General features: G+C 38.2%; 1 protein-coding gene across 15 annotated transcripts in view; it reads right to left on the bottom strand.

The window, feature by feature from the left end:
• The window catches only part of LOC131243216 (bifunctional nuclease 2), a 45,989-nt gene extending 25,395 nt beyond the window's left edge, over positions 1–20,594 (bottom strand). For 4 of the 15 annotated variants that reach the window (XM_058242393.1, XM_058242401.1, XM_058242391.1 and 1 more), the window contains exons 1-7: positions 20,216–20,589; positions 15,452–15,664; positions 15,275–15,327; positions 15,139–15,195; positions 3,484–3,549; positions 3,256–3,327; positions 2,567–2,676 (exon numbers count right to left, since the gene is read on the bottom strand). In XM_058242393.1, coding sequence (XP_058098376.1) covers positions 2,567–2,676; positions 3,256–3,327; positions 3,484–3,549; positions 15,139–15,195; positions 15,275–15,327; positions 15,452–15,664; positions 20,216–20,465 — 821 coding nt within the window. In that variant the 5' untranslated portion in view covers positions 20,466–20,589. Of the gene's footprint in view, positions 1–2,566; positions 2,677–3,255; positions 3,328–3,483; positions 3,550–15,138; positions 15,196–15,274; positions 15,328–15,451; positions 15,665–20,215 lie in introns of all 15 variants that reach the window. The other 11 variants (XM_058242390.1, XM_058242398.1, XM_058242399.1 and 8 more) reach the window with 6 other exon arrangements.
• Positions 20,595–23,337: the final 2,743 nt, after the last annotated feature.

Raw genomic sequence — 23,337 nt, 5'->3', positions numbered from 1 at the left:
GTAGCTTATGCTACAAATGCTACATGCTATGTAGTTGTAGCATACGCTACAAGGGATTTACACTATTTAGCTACACTACGTAGAACTACGGCTACGCTACGAGCGCTATTTGAAACACTGATATTAACAAGAGTCCACCTCACACAGCTCTCTATTACAATTAGCAAACAGTCTTTAAAAGCTATTGTCTTAGGATTAGCACAACTACTTTGGTTATGACCAAACACTTAACATTTTATATTTCTGTATATTGTATCATGCGTATTGAGGGGTCATTTTATCATTTTTGTATTCTCAAGTAATCGAAGTATAACCCGAATACAATTTCCTATATTGATAGCATAGGAGGCAAAATTGCTCTACGCCAAAATGTGCGTCATTATATATTGGCACCACCTAACTGAATATTAGAAACAACTTTCTCTATTCCATCTTCCATCTCTTCTCATATTTTTAGAACATGGGCAATCTCGGAAAAACATGACTAGTGGTAATTAAGTCAGTAGTCTAAAAGAGACTGGTAAATAATAATAACCTTTTGGGGCTATAGAGGGAAGCTCAGTGTCCAGTAATCTGGGTTTTATTTGGTATAGTGAGCTATTTCAGGAAAGCCAAGGGAGACTAACCTAACCTAAAAGCTTCTTCCCTTAAAGGTATGATGAATTACTACGTAGATACAGTTCCCACTCCAAAGTCAGATGCTGTTTCCAACATGCATGAGAAGGTACTATGAGGTAGACCTCATGGGAAGCTTCCCATGAGGTTGAGCTGTGGACCTCACTGTGATCTATGACGGACATCCACCCCATCAATCAGATGCACCCCTCCATGGTGGACCACCGGCCTGAAAATCAGGCCAATCAATGACTTCGCTGGGCCACACCACATATAACAGTTAAGAGTACATATCCACCCACTAAAACCTTCACGATCGTTTATAGGGTTCACTGAGATGTGGTTCAAACGTCCAGCCCATCCATCGTGTGTGTCCCACTAGGATGAGGGGTCACACTGAGTTTCATCCATCTCAAAAACTTAGGTGAGCCCCACCAAGTGGTTTTCAGTGTTTGGGGAACAATTTCACATGATTTCAGATGGTATGGCCCAGTTGAGTTTCGGATTTGGCTGATTTTTGGCATTCAGCCTCCCTCACTCCCTCTTAGATTGAGAAGTTACATCAATTGACCATAGAATTCTTTCTTCTGATCAGGAGTGTCAGCATGATCATTTGCCCATCTTGCAACTGAGCAGGTCCCAATGAAAGCTGCGTCAAGTGAGTTGTAGAAATAGATGGATCAGTTTTGCAAGAATACTGGCATTATTGTAGACTTATCCTGATGATAATCAGTTGATCATTCTTCTTTAATACAATATTTTCCAAATTCTAAACTAAATCCTGCCAATTTTTATTTTTTTTTTCCATTAAGGCACAGTGACTCTTGGAATATGTATCTAATTGGATCAAGATTATTGTCACTGTCTTTTGTGATATCTTGACTAAAGGTTGTGAGCAGAATCTACCCTCAGCAGAAAAGAAAAGGTCGCTTTATCATGTTTCATCGTGAGAAAGAAGAAGGTGATGTAGAATTATCTCAAGAAAGAGGTTGGGATTTATTCCTCTCACAGAAATGATTTTTTCAGAGAAGTTTTGGTAGTTCTCACGGGTAGAGGTTTAGAGTTTAGGATGGGCATGATAAGTAGGACATAGAGACATGGTTTCCAATGATAGGCCTTGGTGGGCCAAGGCTGAGGGCTAGTGTTAGCATTTTCCACATTAACGTTTTAGGTTAGGGTTTTGGAAATTTAGGGTCAGGGTTTTAGCAAGGTGAGTTAAAGGGGGTAGAATTATAGTTGGGCCTAACAACTTCCTAGCATCAAGTAAAGGTAGCTCAGAACATTAATTGCGTCAATGTTTGAAAACAAGAGAAATTGTAGGAAATGAACTCAACTCTCTGCAAATAATATGCACGTTTTCAATTATGACGCATTTCCAAAAAAAAAAAAAAGGGTTTTCAATTATGACAAGCAGGTCCCATGATTATGTGATCAAAATCAATGTTCTGTTGCATCTTACCATGGATGAACCATATGCCCCAAAGATTTCCCGGAGTAGAATATCCTGGCTGCCAATCAAGCGGATTGTTGCTGTGTTTCTCTTCTTAACTATGTAGGCCATAAATCGAAAGGTTATGAGGGTCGATGAGATTTTTGGGGCATGCTTCATCCACCATAGAGTGCAACAAACCAATTATCCAGATTACCAAACCATGGGCCCTACTTGTCAGAAATGGAAACTTTTATATGCATTAAAAGCATCAGGTTGTGGATCGGATAATTCCTCCCAAAACAAAAGCTTCCAAAGCATACAATCAAATCCTTTCTCAACCACATAGAGAGTAGTGCACAGAGAAATTAGTGCACCTGAGGCAAAATTGAGAAATGAATACAAATAACATAAGGCTGCAGAACATTAGGTGCAGTAAATAGAAAACACATTGTATTTTTATGTAAGACTCCAAAAGTGGGAGTGTAAGCAAAATGGAGGAAGAACATGAATGATTGTTACCTGTCCAAGGATACATCATAATTAGACTTTGCATCATTTCCTCTCCACTTCCCATAAACAATTCTAATAGCATCAGTCGAGACAATATTCTTGCTTACATAAATCGGTGCCTGCATTCAATTATCCACAAAAGAAGAAAATATAAATAAAATCATAAAAGAAGTCTGTTGTCCTAAAGCTGATCAAGATCATAATGATAGTCCTGATGGGGGTAGAATAATAGGCAGTAATGATCATCACGCTACATTATCATGGTAGATTTAGGTGCCTTCACTATGATGGCAGGACAGCCAACCATCTCATCCTTTTTATGGCTGACTTGCCTCAAGTTAACAACAAATGTAACATTTGTCACTCTATTTGCTACCAATGAACTTGAGACTTTCATTCTATTTAAGCTCTTGAGGATGATGTGCTGTTGTTTTGCTCTAATGAACTGTTGCCTTTGACTAATGCATTTTGCTCTAATGAATTGTTGCCTTTGACTAATGTGTTTTTCTCTAGTGAACTGTTGCCTTTGACTAATGTGTTTATGATGAACTTTAGTTCTATTTAGACTAATGCGTGTAATATTTCAGGTATCATAGATCATATCAAGACTATACTTGCAGTTTCTGCAGTACCATTTCTATTATCTATCACGCAACGGATTATAAAAATATATGGATAAATGTTGCAGAAAATGATACCTTGCATCTTTCCGCCACATTTATTGCATCTGATGGGCGTGCATCAACACTTGTAATGGAATTTTCACCTGGCTGCAAACAACATAAGCCTTATTATGTTGATAAAAATGATTTCACAAATTGCGTTTCCAACAAAACCAAGTGGATCACATAAGTCATCTCATGTGTCCACTTAACAACCATAACAACCTTTTAAAGAATAAAATGTGGGGTAAATGTTTTCACTACCTTGCCAAGATATATGCGGGCATAGTAAGTATTTACCACTCTTTCTGTTATCCGCACCATTTTCACCTGAAAGCAAAAAGAAGATATATGTACAGTCAGCTTTCGAGTTGTCAGTATCACCACAAGTTTCGCTGGCCGGAGATAAAAATAACATATCGTTATTCCTGATAATATCGTTGATAACCGGAAATGTAGGGAAAAAGGGGGAAACATGGGGAAAAAGGTGAAATTTTTCAGCGAAACTTCAAGACATGCCAAAACACACATATTTACATATTTAGGAATAAAAAATTTGCAAAAAAAAAAGAAAAAGAAATGCATACATAATAAGTTTTCATGTAATAAAAGCCTAAAAGCATGCGATGTCCTAAGAAATCACTTTAATAGTAACTAAAATGAGTTTATAATACAAATGCAATTCACATAAAATGATTAAGACATGTAAAAATAAATTAACTAAAAAAAGCACACATTTCCAGAGCCCCCCTATTTATGTATGGTATATCCACGCCGTCCATCCATCCAAACACTCATCCCATCCAACTAACCATCCATCCATCACCCAACCATCCCATCCCATCCATCCAACTATCCCATTCATCCAATTATCCCATGTAATCATTCAAACATTCATCCATCCTTCAATCCAACAATCCCATCCATCCATCCATCCCATCAAATCATCCAAACATTCATCCACCCATTCCATTTATCCATCAAACCATCCATCCATCCCATCTATCCAACAATCCATCCATCCCATCAAATCATCCAACCATCCACCCATCCATCCCATTTATTCATCCATCCATCGCATCAAATAATCTAAACATCCATCCATCCAACCATTGCATCAAATAATCTATCCATCCATCCATCCATCCCATCTATCCATCCATCCATCCATCCAACCATCCATCCATCCATCCCATCCAATCATCCAAACATCCATCCATCCATCCATCCATCTATCCCATCCAAACATCCAATCATCCATCCAAACATCCATCCATCCATCTATCCCACCCAATCATCCATCCAAACATCCATCCATCCATCCTATCTATCCATTCAACCATCCATCCATCATCTCATCCATGCATCCAACCATCTATCCATCCAAACATCCATCCATCCATCCTATCTATCCATCCATCATCTCATCCATGCATCCAACCATCTATCCATCCAAACATCCATCCATCCATCCATCCCATCCAATCATCCAAACATCCATCCATCCATCCCATCCATCCATCCAAACATCCATCCAACCAACCAACCATCCCATCTCATCCCATCCATGCATCCAACCATCTAACCATCGGGAGCTGATTAGGTGCGGTGTCAGATCCAAACATCCATCCATCCCGCCCATCCAATCATCCATCCACCCATCCCATCTATCCATCCAAACATCCATCCAACCAACCAACCATCGAGGCCCACCTTGATGGATGTATTCCATATCCGTCCATTTTGTAAGAACCTTTTAGGGCATAAGCCTAAAAATGAAGTAGATCCAATTCTCAAGAGGACCTTATCATAGAAAACAAGGGTCATTGACCATTAATGGGCCACAAAAGCTTTGGATCAAGCTGATATTTTCTTTATCCTTTATCCATGTTTATGTGACCTTATCAATGGGTTGGATGGCAAATAATCATTATGGAAACATTAAGGTGGGCCCTAAGAAGCTTTTAATGATATGGTATTCAATCACCATTGTTGTATGGTCCACCAAAGATTTGGATCTTCATTTTTGGGCTCATGCCCTAAAACATTTTGAGAAACAGATGGACAAATACATCATGATGGGCTGGACCATCTCAGGTGAGGCACAGGCCGTACCTAATCCACTTCCCAAACCATCACACCTTTTTTTAAAGTTTTATTTTAACTATTAATTTGTGTATGCAAAATAGTGATGAACTAATCTTATTATGTTGTGTGAAACTCACGCTATAAAATAGCTTAAAAGTTACTTAATCTATTAGTTTTGTTTCAAGGCAAAATGGTGGTGACCCATGCTTTTTAATTGTGTCAAATACACATTTTAGAAAAACATAAAAGTTAAATAAAAAGGAAAGTGCTTCGAAAGAGGGTTTCGAAAACCCGTCTTCCAAAACCCTAAAGTCAACACAAGTTACTTCTCCACAACCATTGCCGTAGCCGTAGGTATTATAACCCTGAAATCTCGGAAGCATCTTCAAGCTCACAACATAGATTCAATTTTCGACGAAAATCCCAACAAGATTAGAATAAAGCTCGCCCAAATCCCGGATTTTTTGGGTTATTTCATACTTTTAAAGACCGGCAATGTCAATCCACTATCCAATCACTTCTCAATCTTTCGGAAAGAGGTATTTCTAAATTTTGATTTATTTATTTTTTTTCAATATTTACGGCTTGATTTTGTCGGCGAAATTTCAAAAAAAAATGGTAAAATCTGAAAAAGTCAGCGAAATCTCTCTGATATCCAGGAGAGAAACGAAATACAGGGTTTTCGGTCTCGGAGGGTAGCAATACCGAAAATATCGGCAATAATTCAATATTATCACCAATAATTTAAACATTGAGTACAGTATCATGTGGTGAAGCTGGATGATCGAGCCTCCTAAATTGTGGAACTTTAAAGGTATCAATGAATGGATTCTGAACATGATCCAAAACTTTAAAAGGTCAAGAAAGATGCTCCCATCATTGAAAATGTATGCAAAAAGAAAAATGGACTAAGAAATTTTATTTTATTTTATTTTATTTTATTTTAAGAAAGAAAGAAAGAAGGAAAAAAGGAAAAAATGATGCATCCAAGACTAGACACGAGCAATCAAAGGATGCATCTACGCCACAAGTTGTTCAAATAATGATCAGGCATCAGAATGTATATCAAATACCAATCAAGCCCATCTAATAGTTATTATCACAAATTGGACTAATACAACTATCCAAATTAAGGATCTGAAGCAGCCAAAGATCCTTCCAACAGCGAATACGAGTATTATCTCCCACCACAAAGGAAACACTTTCTTTAAACTTCAAAGCAATCGAAAAAATCGCTTTCCATAGCCCCGAAGCTTTATGCCATGAAGCTTTCCATATTTTGTAGCCGTCACCTCCCTCCATAAGTTTATTTCCTCTATAGTGAATCACCACAACCACTTTCTAATAAGGCGAGATTCATATGCTCCAACTCCCGCAAACCAACCCCTCTGAACAAGGACTTACGCACATCCTTCCACCTCATAAGATGGAACTTTTTCCTATACTCTTTGCTGCTCCAAAGGAAATCACGCCTAAGCTTTTTGTGCTTTTCCAACAAAGAGTCAGGGCATTGAAACAACGACATAAAATATAGGGACACATTGGAGACAGCCGCTTTAATCAAAGGTTAAATGGCCTCCCAAGGATAGATGCCGGCTCTTCCAAGAAGAAAGCTTTCTTTCTATTCTTTCAACAACTGGGTCCGAAAGATGCCTCGCCGGCTTTCCTATGCATAAGGGCAGCTTGAGATAAGAATAAGGAAAAGATACTACTCTGCAACCAAATAAATTCACATACCGATGAACCTCTTCCCCCGACATGTGAACTGCGGGCATTTTGCACTTCAACAGCCTGAGACTACAAAACATGTGATGATTTTCCGCAAGTTGTTGACCATTTCTACCTCCGCCTCGCAAAAATAGATGGTATCATCCACAAACTGGAAATGAATTGCCAAGGGACCTGATTCTACCAATTTGAATCCCCAAATTAAGCCCACTTCTTGACCTTTCAGAAGCATCTTGCTAAGAGCCTCGGCAACCACAACAAACAAAAAGGGGGACAAGGGGTCAACATCATTAACAGGTTCAAAATGAGAAAATAATACATATTTGAAATCTTCTCATTTTTCTAATATTTTTCACTTTTTTAAGTTTTAAAAAAAAAATGATCATTACAGCTTGTACTGTAACAGTTCAACAGTCGTTCGTTACCATTATTGAATAAATTGGACAACACCTCCTATCGCTCCCACATTGAGCTGTCACATGTCCACCAGTCTCTCACATAGACACAAACCATTGCTCCTTCCTCTTTGCTCACCTCCTCTACCCCATTGTCAGTATTAAGTATCAATGTCAACACATATATACGCCCTTGGAATACCGAAACATATTGGTATTGCACGGGAAATATTGCATGATGTAGTGTTGTTTTGGGGAAACATTGGGAAATTGGTCGAATTTTTCAATAAAACTTCAAGGGATGTTAAAAAAGACATTATTACACACTAGAACTCAAAATATCACAAAAAGCAAGTACACATAATAAGTTTCCTTCGTAGAGGGTCCTAATTCATGTGTTATCTGACAAAAGTGATGCAACGATATTCAAAATCAGTTTATATAATTCATAAATCATGGAAGATGTATGAAAACACAACCAATACACTCAAAAGCTAAAAAAGAAACAAAATATACATGTGCCCTCAAAACACCTGTAAGGCTTTACCTCATACCTAATTATGAATTATTTTTAAATTAAAAATAAAAATCACTAATATTTCTACAATTCAAATCATTTATTAGCACATTCAATTTATTAATTTATTGAACTATATTTGTCTTACAATGTACAGTGCATTTATTTAAAAAATATATTGTTAAATTTTTTTAAGAAGTTTTCAGAAAATTAAAATTATTTTTTAAAAAGTTCTTAGAAAATTAAACTTATTTTTTAAAAATAAATGAGTGTGGTGTTAAATAACCATTTGCTCTAAAAGCTCGAGCTATTAGAGGATGGTGTATCAATGTATAACGAGGGACTTTAACACTCCCCCGCACATGCGGGGTGGAGCTCCGCACAGGAACAAACTGGGCAAGTGTAAAGGGACACTCACACCATAAATAGGCCAAGCTTGATTTCTCGGTCCCTAGGCCGGATTTGAATTTCCTAGCGGGAGAATATATTTCGAAGGCATATTTGTTGGTCCCGGGATTCGAACACTTGACCTTCCGCTCAGATACCAGGTCAAATAACCATTTGCTCTAAAAGCTTGAGCTGTTAGAGGATGGTGTATCAATGTCTATCAAGGAACTTTAACATGTGGCATTTAAAATACATAAACATAATGCACAAATAATATTTGGTCAGTGTATTTTTTCAAAAAAAAAAAATCTTATTTTTCATTATTTTAAAAAATACTCTTCAAAAAATATTTTTTTCAAAAATTTCAAACAAGTACCATCAATTTGTATATCAACCACCAAGTACTCTCACATGATTTTTCCACAATCTAATTGCAAATTAAATGGGTGAAATCAAGGAAATTTCAAAATTTTCCGAAATTTCCACAAATTCGAAAATTAAAGGTCAAATCCATAATTGAGCATGCAAAATCATGAACTATTTACTTCATTCTACATAATTCAAGCAATGTAAACAAGAGAACAATTTAAATTAGCAAAAACTCACTAATTGGGTTTCCGTTACCACTCTTCAATCTCAATTTCTGCACCCAAATCCCCTTCTCTAAATAAATGAAAATGATTGGTTGAAATTCCCTAAGCAGCATAATCCCATAAAATAAAAATCAAAGAAAATCAATTTAAAAAAAAAAAAAAAAAAATTGGCAAAATTTCAAAAAAAAATAAATTAAAGGGGACTAACGCAAGTGCGATATCATCGATACACATCAACAATATTGGGAAACTTATTATAGCAATGTTTTCAAATATCACAATGTACTGATATATTGCCGATACATTGCGATATATCGCAATATATCGATTGATACTGATAAGTTTTCCAACTACAACCCAATTTTGTATTGTTACTGTGTGATACCAACGGTATCAACCAATCGATACTATCGATGTTTAAATCATTGCCCACAATCAGCAACACCACCCTCTCGAAAGCTTAGCACCACCCCCACCTCTCTCTCTCTCTCTCTCTCTCTCTCTCTCTCTCTCTCTCTCTCTCTCTCTCTCTCCCCAAATCGATCTCTTCAATAAGCTCGATTGCATCCTCCTCCAAGTGCATTCAAATGAAGCTAACACTACATTATCCAAACTACTCTCGAATTATAACCACTTCCCCTACTGAGCCCATTATCATGAAAATGTCCTCAAGCCCTTTAGAGGATCGGTTTGGAGGAAGCTTGGAAACAAAAAGAAGTTACCACACTCTTCATCTCTCACTAATTGGGTTTCCATTACCACACTTTTCAATCTCAATTTCTACACCCAAATCCCCTTCTCTGTAAACAAATGAAGAGGATTGGTTGAAATCCCCTTGGCAGCATAATCCCAGAAGAAAAAAAAAAAAATCAATTTTTTGTGAATTTTTGGCAAATTTTCAAAAAATTTTAGAAGGGGACTAAATGCAAGTGCAATATCATCGATACACATCAATGATATTGGGAAATTTATTACAGCAATGTTTTCAAAATATCACAATGTATCAATATATTGTCGATACATTGTGATATATCGCAATATATCGACCGATACTGATAAGTTTTCCAACTACAACCCAATCTTGTATTGGTACGGTGCGATACCCATAGTAAAATCACTATGAAAAGAAGCCCTCTTTGCAAAGATGCTTTCAAACTTAAGGTTTTTGCCAAAGCAAATGACTAACATCAAAAGAATATGACCGTGGTGTGCCGTAAAGGCCGTTACGTAAACGTAACGGTGGCAACCGTTATACATAACGGGGTCGTAATGGTTGTAGACCTCACTTAATGGTATATGGATATGTACATAGTGTGATGCATGGACATAATTTGTCCAATGCGAATTTTCTACAATGGATGATACTTTGACTTTTTTCCAAGGTCAACATGCTTCGGAATTTCTTCTCAAGGTTGGTATACATTCCATTTTTGCTTTTCCCCCCCTAGAGAAAGGAGGAAATGTTTTGGATAATGCATGGAAACTTCACTTAAAATGTCCAACACATGGCACTTTCCAATGACATCTAGATCAGTTCTTGTTCTCATACAAATTTTGTAATGTTGAATCCATCAAGGAGCATGTAAGCGTCCCCAAGTGTTGACACAGCAAAAACCCGAAAAGTAGAAGTGTGCAAGTAAGACTTCTAAGACTGCCACATGGTATGGATTGGGCACTAAAATGACCAACCCAGTAAACTCACCATGAAAAGAAGCCCTCTTTGCAAAGATGCTTTCAAACTTGAGGTTTCTGCCAAAGCAACTAACTAAATCAAAAGCCTACAACCATGGTGTGCAGTAACAACCATTACAGGGCCGTTAAGGACATTATGTAAAGGTAACGGTGGAAACCATAATGGGTGTTATGGAAAAATAAAAATAAAAAATGACCTGTATTGGCTCATTAACCCACCCCCTAAAAAAAATAAAAATAAAATAAAAAGGCCACAATAGCCCCGTAACAGTCTGTTACGAGGCAGATATAAGTTTTCATTGTTACAGAGGTCGTAAAGGCCGTTTAAGCCCATATCGTAAAGATAACGGTGTTGGTCGTTATGTCCACTATACTGTTACAGAATACCTTGCCTACGACAAGTACTAAAGCAAATATAAATCACATAGATTTCTTTCTACTTAGGAAGATAGAACTATCAATATGTAATGATTGCAAGGTTACACTAGGAGATAGTTTACTACGCAACATCAATTAATAGTTATAGATGTTTACATTGAGATATGGAAAAAATTGAGTGAAATTAATAGGTGTCCAAAAACTAGGCTGTGGAATTTATAATGAGAAAAAACAATGTTATTCATAAACAAATTGATGGAATGAGGAAAGGGGAATATCAAGGAAGTAAATGTTGTGGAATGAGAAGGCCAAGTGCATTAGGAATGTGGCAAAAGATGTTTTAGAATTATTCAAAAGGGAAGGTCAATCATATAAGGAAACTTAGAGGTGAAATGACGATTTACAAAAAGCTATTAACGAGAACGTTCATGTTTCAAAGCCTAGCAACTATCTAGAAATGATGAATTTTTTTAATGATATAGATAATACCAAATGACAACCACTGTGAAAGCATAGAGATAGAAGGAACCATAAACTGAAATGACGTCAAAGACCATAGATGCTTCCATAGGATTAGCATATCTAAAGTGAAAGAAGCTTTGAGAAAGAAGAAAACAGGAAAGGTCCTTGGACCATATGGTATACTAATTGAGGTTTGGGAATGTATGGAAGATACTAGGTTATTTTGATTGACAAAGTTGTTCAACAAAATTGTAACATCAATGAAAATGCCAAAAGAATAAGAGAGAAGTATCATGGTACCAGTGTTCGAATTATCTCTGATATTATCTTTATCTCTGGCTCAGCGATACCAATAACACTGGTAGCAATATCGAATTATCGATAACTCTAGTAGTATCAGAAATTCTAGGTATTAGCAATGTATCGCTAAGTATCACCAACATATAAATATCGCTAATGTAATCGTCAATATTTTCAACTATGTAAATTCTAGGTGTCGCTTGTATTGCCAATGCATCAATATCGCCAATGCATCGCCAATATTTTCGACTATGTAAACTCTAGTTAATGCTTGTATCATAAGTGTATTGATGATATTTCAATAATATCGCTAACGTATTGATATCATCAAAATTTTGTTTATTGAAAAATATATATATATATATATATATATATATATATATATATATATATATATATTTCAAAATTTTTTCATGGGCACATGGTTGTATATAGTGTTCAATTTGTCATTGATAATATTGATAATATCTCGATATTATCGATATCACAACATGAGAGATATTGAGACCACAATCTTTTGTTTCATTTCCAATTGTTGATGATTTCTTGGTGAAATATCATATGTTGTTGATATTATATAATATCGATGTATGTTTGGATGGAAGGTTGGATGGTTAAATTGGTCGGAAGGGATGGTTGGACTGATTTCTTACACCAGCACGTGCTTTTAAGGTCTCATTAAATGGAAACTTGTTATGTATGCATTCTTTTTGCAATTTTTTTTAAAAATTTCTAAATATACAAATATGTACATTTTAACATCTCCTAAAGTTTCGCTGAAAATTCCACCATTTTTCCAATGTTTTCATGCATTTCTGGTTATCAATGATATTATCGGCGATATCGATATTGTTTTCATATCCCTGGCCAGCGAAACTTCTAGCGATACCGATACTTCGAACACTACATGGTACCTATTTATAAGAATAAAGGAGGCATACAGAGCTACACTAACTATCGTGGGATTAAACGTATGAACCATACTATGAAACTTTGGGGGAGAGTGATTGCACAAAGACTAAGGCATAAGGCAAATGTAACATAAAATTAGTTTGCTTTCGTGCCAGGAAGGTCTACCACTAAAGTTACTTTCCTACTTAGACAATTGATGCAGAAGTATAAGGAGAGAGGAAGGATCTCCATATAGTCTTTATTAACATAGAGAAAACATACGATAGGGCCCCTAGCAAGGTACTCATTAAGAGTAATGATGGTTGTAATGGCCATCCTTAGGGCCATAATGATACAGGCCATAATGGCCACTACAGCCCCTGTAACCAAGGTGTTTACGGCCGTTATGTAATGGTAACGGTGGGAAGTATTACGCGCTATGGGGTCGTAATAGCCATTATAGAAAAATGGCCCACAACGACCGTTATAGCCCCATAACGGCCCATAGAGGGGCTGATACAATTGAAAAAACAAAAATTAAAAAAAAAAAATTTTAAAAATGGCCCACAATAGCCATTACAACCCATAACAGCCTGTAAGAGGCCAATTAAAAAATAAAAATATCATGACCAGTACAGCCAATATCGTAACGGTGATTATAGTGGCCATTATGGTTATCGTGATCGTTATTAAAATACCTTGCCCATAATAGACTTTATAGCCCTATAATGGTCAAAAGAAATTTAAAAGGAAAAAGAAAAGTATTTGGCCCCATATCGGACCATTAAGAGCCCATATCAGCTGATTATAACCCCAGATCGATCATTACAACCGTAACAGGCCTATTATGGGCCTCTCTTTTTTTAAAATGGGGGTTAGTTACAGCCCTGTATCACATAACAGGTCTTGCCGTTCCAGTTGTTACTTGACCATTTTTTAATACCATGGTCCCCAGAGAGTTATTTTGTTAACTGTTAGAAAAGAAAAGTTCCAAGATGATGTATTGACATGATTAAGGATGTGTACAAAGGAGTAGTAACAACTATGAGAACCACTGGTGGAGAGATGAGTGAATTCTCAATTGCTCTAGGCTTACACCAGGGGTCAGCATCAAGCCCGTACCTTTTCCAATTGGTTATGGACGAGTTAATGAGCCATTTGCAAGAAGAGATCCCATGATGTGTGTTGTTTGCAAATGACATAAGTTTTTATTGACAAGACAATGGATGGAGAGGTACTTTAGAATCTATAGGATTTAAAATTAGTCGGACTAAAATAAAGTGTTATGGAGTGCAATTTTAGTAAAGATAAGAGTGAAAACGGGGAATTAGTTAATATTGTTAACTAAGAAGTTTCCTAAAATGACCACCTTCAATATCTTGGGTCAATAACTCATGAGAGTGGAGAAATAGAGAAGGATGTTGCCCATTGAATTCAAGCTAGGTGGAAGAAATGGAGATGGACATCTGAAATTTTATGTGATTGTCGTGTACCACTCAAACTGAAAGAGAAATTTTATGGGATAGCTATAAGACTAGCCATGCTTTATGGGATAGAATGTTGGGCAGCTGAAGAACAACATGTTCATAGGATGGAGTGTAGCGAACCGAGGATGTTGAGGTGGATGGGTGGTAAGCTAAGGATAGAATTGAAAATCAATGCATTTGAGGGAACTTAGGAGTAGCATCCATAGGCGATATGATGAGGGAAAGGAGACTTGCATGGTTTGGTCATGTGCAATGGAAGATACCAAGAACTGTGCTAGTTAGGAGCAAGTTGGTACAAGTTGAAGGCCCTAAGAGGGCAAGGGGAAGGCCCAAAAGGACGTGGGTGGAGGTAGTAAGAAAGGAATCAATTACCTATAGTGTAACTGAAGGTATGGCCCTTGATAGAGTGGAAAGGCAGAGGAGGATTTGATGTTGATGATGATGAGGATGAGGGTAAGGGGAAGGCCCAAAAGGAAGTGGGTGGAGGTAGTAAGAAAAGAATCAATTACCTATAGTCTAATTGAAGGTATGGCCCTTGATAGAGTGGAAAAGGAGAAGGATTTGATGATGTGATGATGTTGATGAGTACGACGATGACGATGAAGACGACGAAGACGACGACGATGACGATGACGACGATGATGAAGATGATGATGACAACGACAACGATGATGATGATGATGACGATGATGACGACGATGATGACGATGACAACTTGTATTCTGCTAAGGGTTGAATAGTACAATGACACAAAATACATAAAGGGGAAGAATAAGAAAAAAAAAAAGTGGACTGATAGCACAACCAAGAAGTAAAACTTCAGGCAACATAAATTAGGATTTCAGGAAATAGGAGCAAGATTCTTGTAGCATTTCATGAGTACTCAAACAACAAAAATAAAATGTGTGGAGATCTACACAGGTGAGAATCAAATATAAGCACCAAAGAAACAATTACTTAAGATCCTCAACCACGTTTCCATTGGAAAATTAGGTTCTTACCTCGTACCCCAGTGACCCAACAAGATTTTTCATGAACTTGAATTGATTTAGGAAGTCCTGTATCAAAGCTCATCTTTCAATCTTAAATGTAAGTTGAGAGCTGGCATATGCTTGAAAATAAGAAAAGAAATATTACCCCATTTTCATCCTCTTTCAAAGCATCTATAAGTTTTTCTATTGCGAACTCCCCTGCATGAGCGAACAACATAAGTCATTCATACATAGAACTCAACAGAAACGGCCATAAGGAACACATCATATCACAGCTAGCGAACAATAAACAGATTTTGACTTTGTGAGAGCATCTACATACCTACGATAATTGGCAACAATAGGTCTCTATCACAAGCCATTTTAAGAAAAATTGTGGGACTCTGGAACCGACGAAGAAACCCATGCGCCCATGAACTAACATTGGAATTGGGTTCTTTAGCCTGAATTGAAACAGGAAATAAATTACCAGACGAGCGCCATTTTGTCTTGTCTAGAAACCCTTGTCTACGCAAATAGTAGTGTCTGATTGTTTCTGCACTAATTAAAATAATGGAAGGTGACAGTCAAAGTTCTGAAAATATCAGAAAGGAAAATGAGTGACTCTATTATCCAAAATCTACATCACCAAATAAATTGGGAAAATAACACATTTCACTATCAGAATTTGTAACAATACTGGAACAAATATAATAAATCTCTTCATTTACCTAAGGTAGAAGACACCCTATGAACAATATCAATTGTCAACATATCCAAACTAGGCAAGAGCTTTGTACTTTATAGAGACAGTTTAATATTGAGACGAAGACAACCAAACGTATACATTACAATTAATTCTATTTTCTCCAAACTATAATTTTAAAAGAAACTAACTTATAGACGTCAATTTTAAAGAATGGCACTTAACCTTGAAACACAATAATTCCAGATCAACTATTTACTTCTTGTGAATCATTATGTGAGGCAAGAATGCCAGTAAAGATATACTGTCAGGGAAATAGTTATACTAGGTGGAAAGGTGGCCATCTAGGAGAAAGGTAGCTATAAGGATGAAATGGTTTCTGGTTTCCAGCAACCACAATTAATTTTGTAGGTCAGTGTAGCTAGTTTCCATGTCCACTCTACAAATGTCATGGAAGAAGTGCATGCCTTCCCATCTGTAAAGTATCTGGAGAACTTGTTAGAATCTCGGTAAACCTTGGTACACAGGGACTCAAGCTTGCGAGGTGTGACAAGTTTCAGTACAGGTGATTCAATTCAAGCATCAATAGGACACTGAAAAGAGACCTGTTGAAAGGGCTCCAGGAAGCCTTCCCTCTCTTCATAGAAGGATTTTCTGAGGAATAGAACAAATCTAAATTTCATCGCCATTTCGTTATTGTGGAGTTCTGGAAGTAGTCATCCACGTTTGCTGTCAAATGGGTTATGGCAGAGGATTGACATTGGTAGGATTCACAGTGTAGGCTGATGCAAAGGATGACATAGCAGGCTTGAATGGACATCTAATAGCAAAGCCAAAGGTGAGAATCCATTTTGCCAATCACGGTCCTGAGGTTCTCAAGCATAGGAAGTTCAATGGCAACCTTTGGAATGGTAGGAATAGGATCATTGAAGACTGGATGCACTGAGTATGTCATAATCATTATCGTATCACAAATCGTTATAGGGGTTGAATCAGATGCGATCGTAAATCATATGATTTTTTTCAATTTTCTTTTTTTTAAAATCTGAAAATTGAGAAAAACATATCAATGATACATTTTACATCAACGTGCACCCAGAAAAGTAATATTTCATGACACCATCAATTGAGAACTCATATAATGGCTGTGTATGGGTCATAGTAACACATAATAAAGTTTATATCATCCAAACCAGTATTGCCACCAATTCAATGGATTTCAAAATGATGCTACCCTCAACGAATAAATGTAATCATGTTTTCAAGTCAAAAGCCAAAATGTGCTATTTTATTTTATTTTATTATTTTTGAGAGAGAGAGAGAGAGAGAGAGAGAGAGAGAGAGAGAGAGGGAGGGAGAGATATATATATAACAGTGCTTTATTAGAACAAACGCCATAGACAAGAAAAGAATACAACCCAACTCAACAACTCAAAACAAGAAGAGAGATTAGTAGACTGTTGCATTTACAAAAGATGCCCACTCCACATCAGAGCTTTTAACTTTCCTAAGGCCCTGTTTGGGAGCATGGATTTGGAACCCCCCGGATTCAAAATCCTCTTGTTGTGTTTGGCACCCTGGATTCAAAATCCCCTCTAATCCAAAAGTAGCTATGAATAGTATATTTACAGGGTTTGAATTTAATTACTAAATCAACTTCAATATCTTTAATTAATGTAAGTATGTAATGTTTGACACAATGGTTATAATAAGCCCGTTGAATTATATGCTTTACCCGAAAATAATGAAATTCCAAGTCTCAGATAGGCCACAAGCACAAGATCACATCCGAATGTCTGACCAAAGATTTGTCTAAACAAAGATTTTTAACATTGATTTACATGGACAATGTTTGGATGGCGCAGATCATCGTATTAAAGTAATTATAGTGATACAATTGATAATCTGATTGTTTTAGGATATCATCAGTGGGTCATGTGCCCAATAGATTAATAGCCTAGTGACACACATGTTACACATGCAACTCTTAGAAGAATTTTAGATGTAATCCAAGCTTTCGCCTTGGATTTCAAACCCTCTCTTTGAGGGGATTTGAAACCCCCTAGATTTGAAACCCCCAGTTACTTCATGGTGCCAAACGACCCCTAAGATTTCTTCCACAAAAGATCCCTTGTTCCAAAAGCAACGACTATTTCAATCACCCCAAATATACCAAAGAATTGCCATAATAAGAAGCCTCCAAGAAGGGGGAGCGGGCATTAGGCGTACGGAGGACATGAACATGGCCCTTTTGGGCAAATGGGTTTGGCGTTTTGCTTGCAAAGGGAACTGTTTTTGGCGGTCCATCATTGCTAGTAAATATGGATTGGCTGATTTTGATTGGAAATCCAGACAATCGTCTCTATATAGAGCCTCCTTTCTGTGGAAGTCTATTATGCAGCTGAAGCATCTTGAAGAAAGTGACGCAGTTAGAAGGCAGATTGACAAATCTGGCCTATTTTCTGTCAGATCGTTTCATGACTTTATTCGGCATAGGAGGCCCAATGCAACCGGAAGAGGTTGCGGGTATGTTTGGTCTTACGGAGCCCTGACAAAGGTTGCTTCGCGTGGTTAGTGGGCCACAATAAAGTCCTCACAATTGATAACTTCAAAAACACGGTATGGTCCTTCCTAACATTTGTCTCCTCTGTATGAAGGATGCAAAATCAGTCAGTCATCTTTTCATCTCCTACTTGTTCGCTTCCTTCCTGTGGTCCAATATTCTCCAATTCTTCAAAATCTCCTAGGTTATGCCCACCTCTCCAAAAAGCCTCCTCTCCTCTTGGCACAGAGGAATGCTAGACGAACATGGAGATTAGCTCTTCTAGCAGCATTGTGGACTATTTGGAGTGAACGTAACAACTGCTGCTTCAGAAGTATTACCAGCTCACCATCCTCGGCTCTTTCAAAAGTGTTCTTGTTAATTAAGGAATGGGAACCTCTATGAAGGGTGTCCAGTCTTTTCTATTTTTCTTTTTGTTTCCTTTTTGTTTGTTTTTTCTTTTCTTTTCTCTCTTTAATACAATTCTTTACCCTTCAAAAAAAAAAAAAAAAGACACACACAAAGGAGTTTTCTTCCTCGGGGGTGGGGGATTTATAGGGGCAGGGTCGGTGGAGTGATATATCCTGCAAGGAGGAGAGCGCGAGGATGTCTTACAATCCGGAATTCAGATGGGGTGGAAAGGGTGAATGAAATCACTGGGGAATTCTTCATTTCCTAAAGTTGATCTCAGAAAAGGTTGGTTTCCAATGGTCCCTCATGAACATTTATGAGCCTGTTGATTTGACGGGAGATGTTTGTCAATGGAATTAAAAAATAATGACAGACATTCGGTGGAATAAATGGTACTGCGTTCATTTGTGCATCAGTGGGAAAACAGAATATGCATCATGCAGGCTCCATTTCCCTACCTTTTTAACCCTCGATCAATATCTATAACGCATCAAATCGAAGCTGAAATGTTATAGATATTGATTTGGGCAGAAAGGGACCTGCCCAGCCATCTATTTTGGGACATCCAAAATATCCCTTGACTGAATCTCTGTGTTGGCTGCTCAAGATCATTGAGGAAGATAACCTTCAATGAGATAAATATGCAAAGAGGGGAGCAAAAGAATGAACAAAATAATCATGTTTAACACATGTTTCTTGACTCAATCCAAACAAAAGCAATACATGAAAGTGGTAATGGCAGTGTTTCTAAAATCATACAATTGTCAATGCTTCCCCTATCAAATTGGAATAAATAAATAAATAAGAAAAAAGAACAACTAGAAAACAAGGGTCACAATGCAGATTGGATTCTCTTTCCAAATCATGCACGAATCACATGATCAAAAGTCAGATTGTGAAAACTTACATGATTGTTAGGGACTCTAAACTACATCATACATATGTCACTCACTCAAAAGGAAAAACAAGTTTTTGTTCGACCCAACAAAGGTACGGGCCAAACCCACCTTTTGGCCATTAATTCAGTGAGCCCCATTCCTCATCTTCCGATGGAAGTGGGACAGTACAACCAACGGTCCACATTAGAGGGGCCTAATTGGGCATTTAGGATCATCTGACCAGAGTGATTCATGGGCAACTCCCATCCACGACAGACCCACTACACAAATGGTGGGGCCGAATCCATTGTAAATTTCGTCTTTACCTTTCATTCCATATATTATAAATTATTCATTTGATCGCGCTATCCTAACAAGTAACAACTTTCACAATCCGAATTATTTGATTTCAGGAACATCAATTATAGATGGAGAATTATGACAGCGTGCCGCTTGTGTCCTCTCCTTGCCAATTACCCAACAGAATACATGAAAGGAGATAGATAGAGAGAGAGAGAGAGAGAGAGAGAGAGAGAGAGAGAGAGACAGACAGAGTCGATGAATTCGGACCTGGAGTGAGGACGAATGCCTGGAGGAATTCATCATCGTCGCGATTCCAAGATCTGGATCCGCTGCTATAAGATTTGCAGGAAACGATAAGCGATTTGTCGCGACGGAGGAAGCGCTTCTTGGTTGTGAAGGTGAAGCGGATGTAGAAATGCCACGTATTCGAAACCGAGGAAATTGCATTCGAATTCGATTGATCGGAGAAAGGAGCAATGGCTGAGACGGGAGTGATTCGGGTTTGTATTCGAAGCATTGTTCACACAAAGGAGGAAGGATGAAAAATATGTGAGAAAAAGAGAGTGAGAGAGAGCTCATTCGCTGCATTTTTCTCTTTCATGCAATCCGGTTCGTTGCGCAACGGACTAGTCACGGTTCGTTTCCGCCGAAGCACATCAGTCGGCTCGTGAATCCTGACCGCTCACTGGTTAGTCACAACTATGGCTGATAAAGATACAATAATAGCATGGGAAGTCCATGAGACAGCCAGCCAATGGGTTGCGAAGTTGCCTCTAACCCGGAGTTACAGGACGTGGGGTCCACCGTGTTGTTGTGGCCTGTTTGGTAGCTTGGATTTGTAACTCCTAGATTTGGAATCCTCCCGTTGTGTTTAAGCATCCTGGATTGTAATCCAAAAGTAGTTGTGCATAGTATATAGGGATTTGAATTTAATTACTAAATTAACTTTAATATCTTTAATTAGTTGTCACGCCCCACACTCGATAATTGGACTCACAAGGAACCTGATAGCTGATTCTGGCCGCAACAGCCTCCATAGTATTCTATTATCAGCTCCTGTGGCAGGTTCCGATCTTGGGATCCCACAAGGAGGATTTCCATAACCAAATAACCATTTTCAATACGAGCATACCCAAGATCACAGCAAGTATATTTGACAACAACAAAGGTACACATCATAAAATCCAATATAAATTTGAACTTTACATTTTTCATAAGGTCCAAAAGGACATACAAAAGATGATAGAAGAAAGAGGGGAAGGTCAGCAACACTGGGTCCTTGGCTCGACACCTATCCAAGCTCTGCCGCTACGACGCCTGCCTAGAATCTCCTGCACACATCAATCGTTCATAAGCTTATAAAAAGCTTAGAGGGTGGTGAAGGTGTGTGTTAATAGTGCACAGAAGAATAGTAAAAGGTACGGAAAGGAAAACATGATTAATGACAATGTCACTAGCCTTACCAAGGCTTATCATAAATATCATGCAATAACTACTGGGCGCCATACCAAGGCGATACATAAAAGGGGCTGGTACAATCGATGCGAATGCGATGCAAAGTGATACCAGTGCTCATATCCAATTCACAAATCAAATACATTTCCAATCATAAGGAAATCACCGGGGTCTAGTACACTTCAGAATGACTGTCGCTCTACAGACCCGCGTAGTCAACGAGATAGGAGACCTCACTACCTTCTTGTGGACAGCCAATCACCAACAAGGCCTAAAGGTAGCGGACCCATTCACGAGCTGGTCAGACTTAGCCTAGCAATGCCCTCTCTCACAGGCGGGTAAGGCCACACCTCAATCCAACTGACTACACGATAGTGGGAGTCGCAGCCTAAAGATGTAAGGTCCTCGTTCGCTCATATATTCCACCCGGTCACGGCGTTAGAGCAGATCCTTGGTACCATGGAAGTTTTAGAAATTTCACTAATGGGCATCCAATGCACTCGATATGCTCAAATACATTTTCGGTGTTCACACATACAGTCATCCACGAATACCCCTGTGGAGACAAGGCCCTTATGAAAGCAAGGGCAGAATTATCATGAAATGCGATGTCAAACATGAGTCACGCATACAGATCATGTACTAACTTTAGGCACTCAATGTGCACAAGGGGAGAAACTCTATCCCTCTATGACCACTACACAATGTAATCAATTCACATGGATGATGCATATGGGTCACAATGATGTAGGTGTGCTACTTGTAGAATATATTCCTCTTTCCCAAGGAGTAACAAGGTCTAGATACATAGACAAGTACTCTAAGGAGAAGTGAAGTCTTCTAGTGGGGGCCTAATACTTTGGGATGACTCACAAGCTAAGAGAGTCATAAAGCCTCGAGGAGAAAACGGTTCTAACAAGGTCCAAGGTGGGCCTTCAACAACCTATAAGGACTCTATGGGCCTACCTTAGGGCTACTAAAGAAGACATTCAATCTCAACTGGGTCTCAAAAGATAGTCCGCTATGCATATAAAGCAAAGTCCAAGGCCCAAGTAATCCAGGGCCTAGTGGGTCATACACTAAGCCCAATACATAAGCAACATGGTGGGCCCTCAAGCAAGGTTTGGGCCCAACCATAAAGATCACGGGTCCACTCATTGTGGTGGGCCTAATGGGCAGCCCATTATTCCAACATATGGGTGATCCTTATATTTAAAACAAGTAAGTTGGGCCTCACATCTCGGCCCAAGTATGGGTTTATTTTAATGGGCAATCAAGGGCCCAACTACTTCAGTATTTGGCCCATAAAACCCATCACAGTGGCATGATAATATATGCCCCAAGGGTCCAATGAGCCTATCAAATGTTCTAAGACAATGGGCCTAGGAAAACCCAACAATTAACTAAGAAGACCAGTCCAATAAAAACCCAATTGGAATGGGCCTCAAATATGCACTAATTAAGCCCAAAATCTGATTAAAAATAAGGTAAGATATGTGTAATAATATCCCCAAATTTGGTGGACCATGCTGCCCTAAAACATTCATTTATGGGCAGCAACCATGGGTCTATTTCTGAAATTCCAGCCCACCCACAATCTGGCATTGCTGAAAATTTAGAAATTAATTAATTATATGTTTATTTTATTTCCTAGTGACCCATACATGTCGGGGGGGGGGGGGGGGGTTTCCACTAGATGAAGGGAGTAGATTAAACACACAAATCAAATGGGTCATGCTACTGGACTGGACGTCTAGCAGCAGCCCAATGGGCTGGGCGTCCCATGGTAGGCAGTCCTACGGGCCTAGGTATTTGGCCCAAAAACTCATCCAATGGGCCCCAATAGGATACCACTGAAGGGGAGGATGATCAAGTCCCCTATGGAACCCATAAGGATGAACGGTGGGACATAAAATACATTAAGATGGGCCCAC

This window comes from Magnolia sinica, chromosome 4 (genome assembly GCF_029962835.1).
Source record: "Magnolia sinica isolate HGM2019 chromosome 4, MsV1, whole genome shotgun sequence".
NCBI classification, from domain to species: domain Eukaryota; kingdom Viridiplantae; phylum Streptophyta; class Magnoliopsida; order Magnoliales; family Magnoliaceae; genus Magnolia; species Magnolia sinica.
The sequence above is the reverse complement of the archived record's forward strand: the minus strand, read 5'-3'. Positions and strand labels throughout refer to the sequence as shown.